This window comes from Amphiura filiformis, chromosome 10 (assembly GCF_039555335.1).
Source record: "Amphiura filiformis chromosome 10, Afil_fr2py, whole genome shotgun sequence".
Lineage (NCBI taxonomy): Eukaryota > Metazoa > Echinodermata > Ophiuroidea > Amphilepidida > Amphiuridae > Amphiura > Amphiura filiformis.
In genome coordinates, this window is record NC_092637.1 from 23469153 (window position 1) to 23470986 (window position 1834).

Sequence of the window (1834 nt, forward strand, 5' to 3'; positions counted from 1 at the left end):
GTGCCGAAAAGTCTGGATGTTTCACCTATATATATAGGACTTGTCACAATTGAGACAAGGAATTTCGTACACGCAGTCTTATGTTTGAGTAACTTCCCGTTTGTCTTTTGGATGTACCAAACAATTTCTAAGTGTCTGATGTGGTTGAACACCCGCCGTACGCGTTGGGAGAGCCCTTCTTTATATGGAAGAACTGCTATCCCCCCTGGTTTTTGACTCAGTTTGTTTCTTGTCTTCTAGTTTCTTTTTTACTTGGCGTTTGCTTAAAGGCCCATTCGGGGTAGCCACATGCTTTGAGAGCTTCCTTTATTTTTTGAACTTCTTCCTTTTTGTCTTCCTCCTCTGTGATGACTTTGTCTTTCCTGTCCATTAATGTTCTTATGACGCTGAGTTTATGCTCTAATGGGTGATGCGAATTGAAGTGCAAATATTGGTCGGTATGTGTCTTTTTCCGATAAACCAGTAGTTTGATGGATCCATTTTGCTTTTTCACGATTAGTGTGTCGAGAAATGCGATTTGTTGGTCAGATTCTGTTTCATATGTGAACTTGATGTTGCCGGTCTTATCAATTTGGTTGATATGCGCGGTTAGTTGCTCTGCCGAACCTTTCTTTACAATTTCAAGCACATCATCAACATATCTCTTCCATAACCGGGGTTTGATATCAAGTGGAGCTGTTACTAAGGCTTCTTGCTCCAGCCATTCCATGTAAAGGTTGGCAACTATAGGGCTGACGGGGGACCCCATCGCGGTTCCAAATTTTTGTTGGAATATTTGTCCACGGAAAGAGAAGTAGGTAGTGGTGAGAGTAAATTCCAAAACTTCCATAATGTCTTCGATGGTTAAATTTGTTCTCTCACCCAGGGTGTCATCTTTGATTAACTTTTGATTGGTCATTCAATTTGAGAAAGTGCTAAGTGTTAGCACGAAACTGTCATTGATCGAGGTATGTAACATCAAAATTGGATTTGCTTTAAGAATTCTGAACTTAATATTTCATTGACAATCCTGATGAACTTATTTGCGAATATACATATATCTTTTACTACGATTACTTATGTAAGTCTGGGGATCTTGAATAGTTGAAGATCCGATGAGATTCCTTTTGATGGTCTCAGTGCTTGATCCAAGATCCGGCAATGTCCAAGATCCTGTATATCCAAGGTAAACCCCTGGTTTACCACAATCTCAGTCCAAAGTCCTGATGACTATATGTTATGCTAGCGCTTTACAAATACGACAAATGGTCTTCTATGTTGACCGTAAGCTCCTCTCTCGCAGATTCTTTGAGCAAGCTTTCTGCTCGACTTGACAGAAAGATAACACACTATGTTAGTCCAGCAAAATATTTCAGTCTGCCGCTTCTTTTAATCGACAGCATAATCGAGCACTAGTGGCTCTACTACCGCATTTGGTGTATTTCATTCTCTACAACATGCAAGAACCGCGAACCAGAGTTTGAAGACTTTGGTAACTTTGTACCAATACTGGCTAACATACATTTCACAGAGTTCCCTTTTAGAACTTCACACAGCTTCTCTAGATCATTCCCTATCCAGGCTGTATATATCATTTCTTACTATTCTAGAATAATCTTAACTATTTATGGCGTATTACAACATTTAGTCATCCCATATATGGCACATTACATTATTTCTTAAAGTAGATCATTACATCACCACAAGCCAATCAGATTCAATACTCTATATATTCTTCTTTCCTGAAATTGCTGCTGGTGGTGTCGCTAGAAGCTGGTTGAAAATATTCGGTAAGAAACAGTTCCCTTCGTCTCTGTTCAAAGTGTTTCGCCCGCGTCTCCTTATCCATATTGCC

The 1834-nt window shown here is 39.6% G+C and overlaps 1 protein-coding gene across 1 annotated transcript; it reads right to left on the minus strand.

Moving 5' to 3' along the window:
• Positions 1-217: 217 nt before the first annotated feature.
• LOC140161751 (uncharacterized) lies at positions 218-748 on the minus strand. Its single transcript, XM_072185048.1, has one exon. It carries the CDS (start codon positions 746-748, stop codon positions 218-220), a length of 531 nt encoding a protein of 176 aa, XP_072041149.1.
• Between the last annotated feature and the right edge of the window lie 1086 nt (positions 749-1834).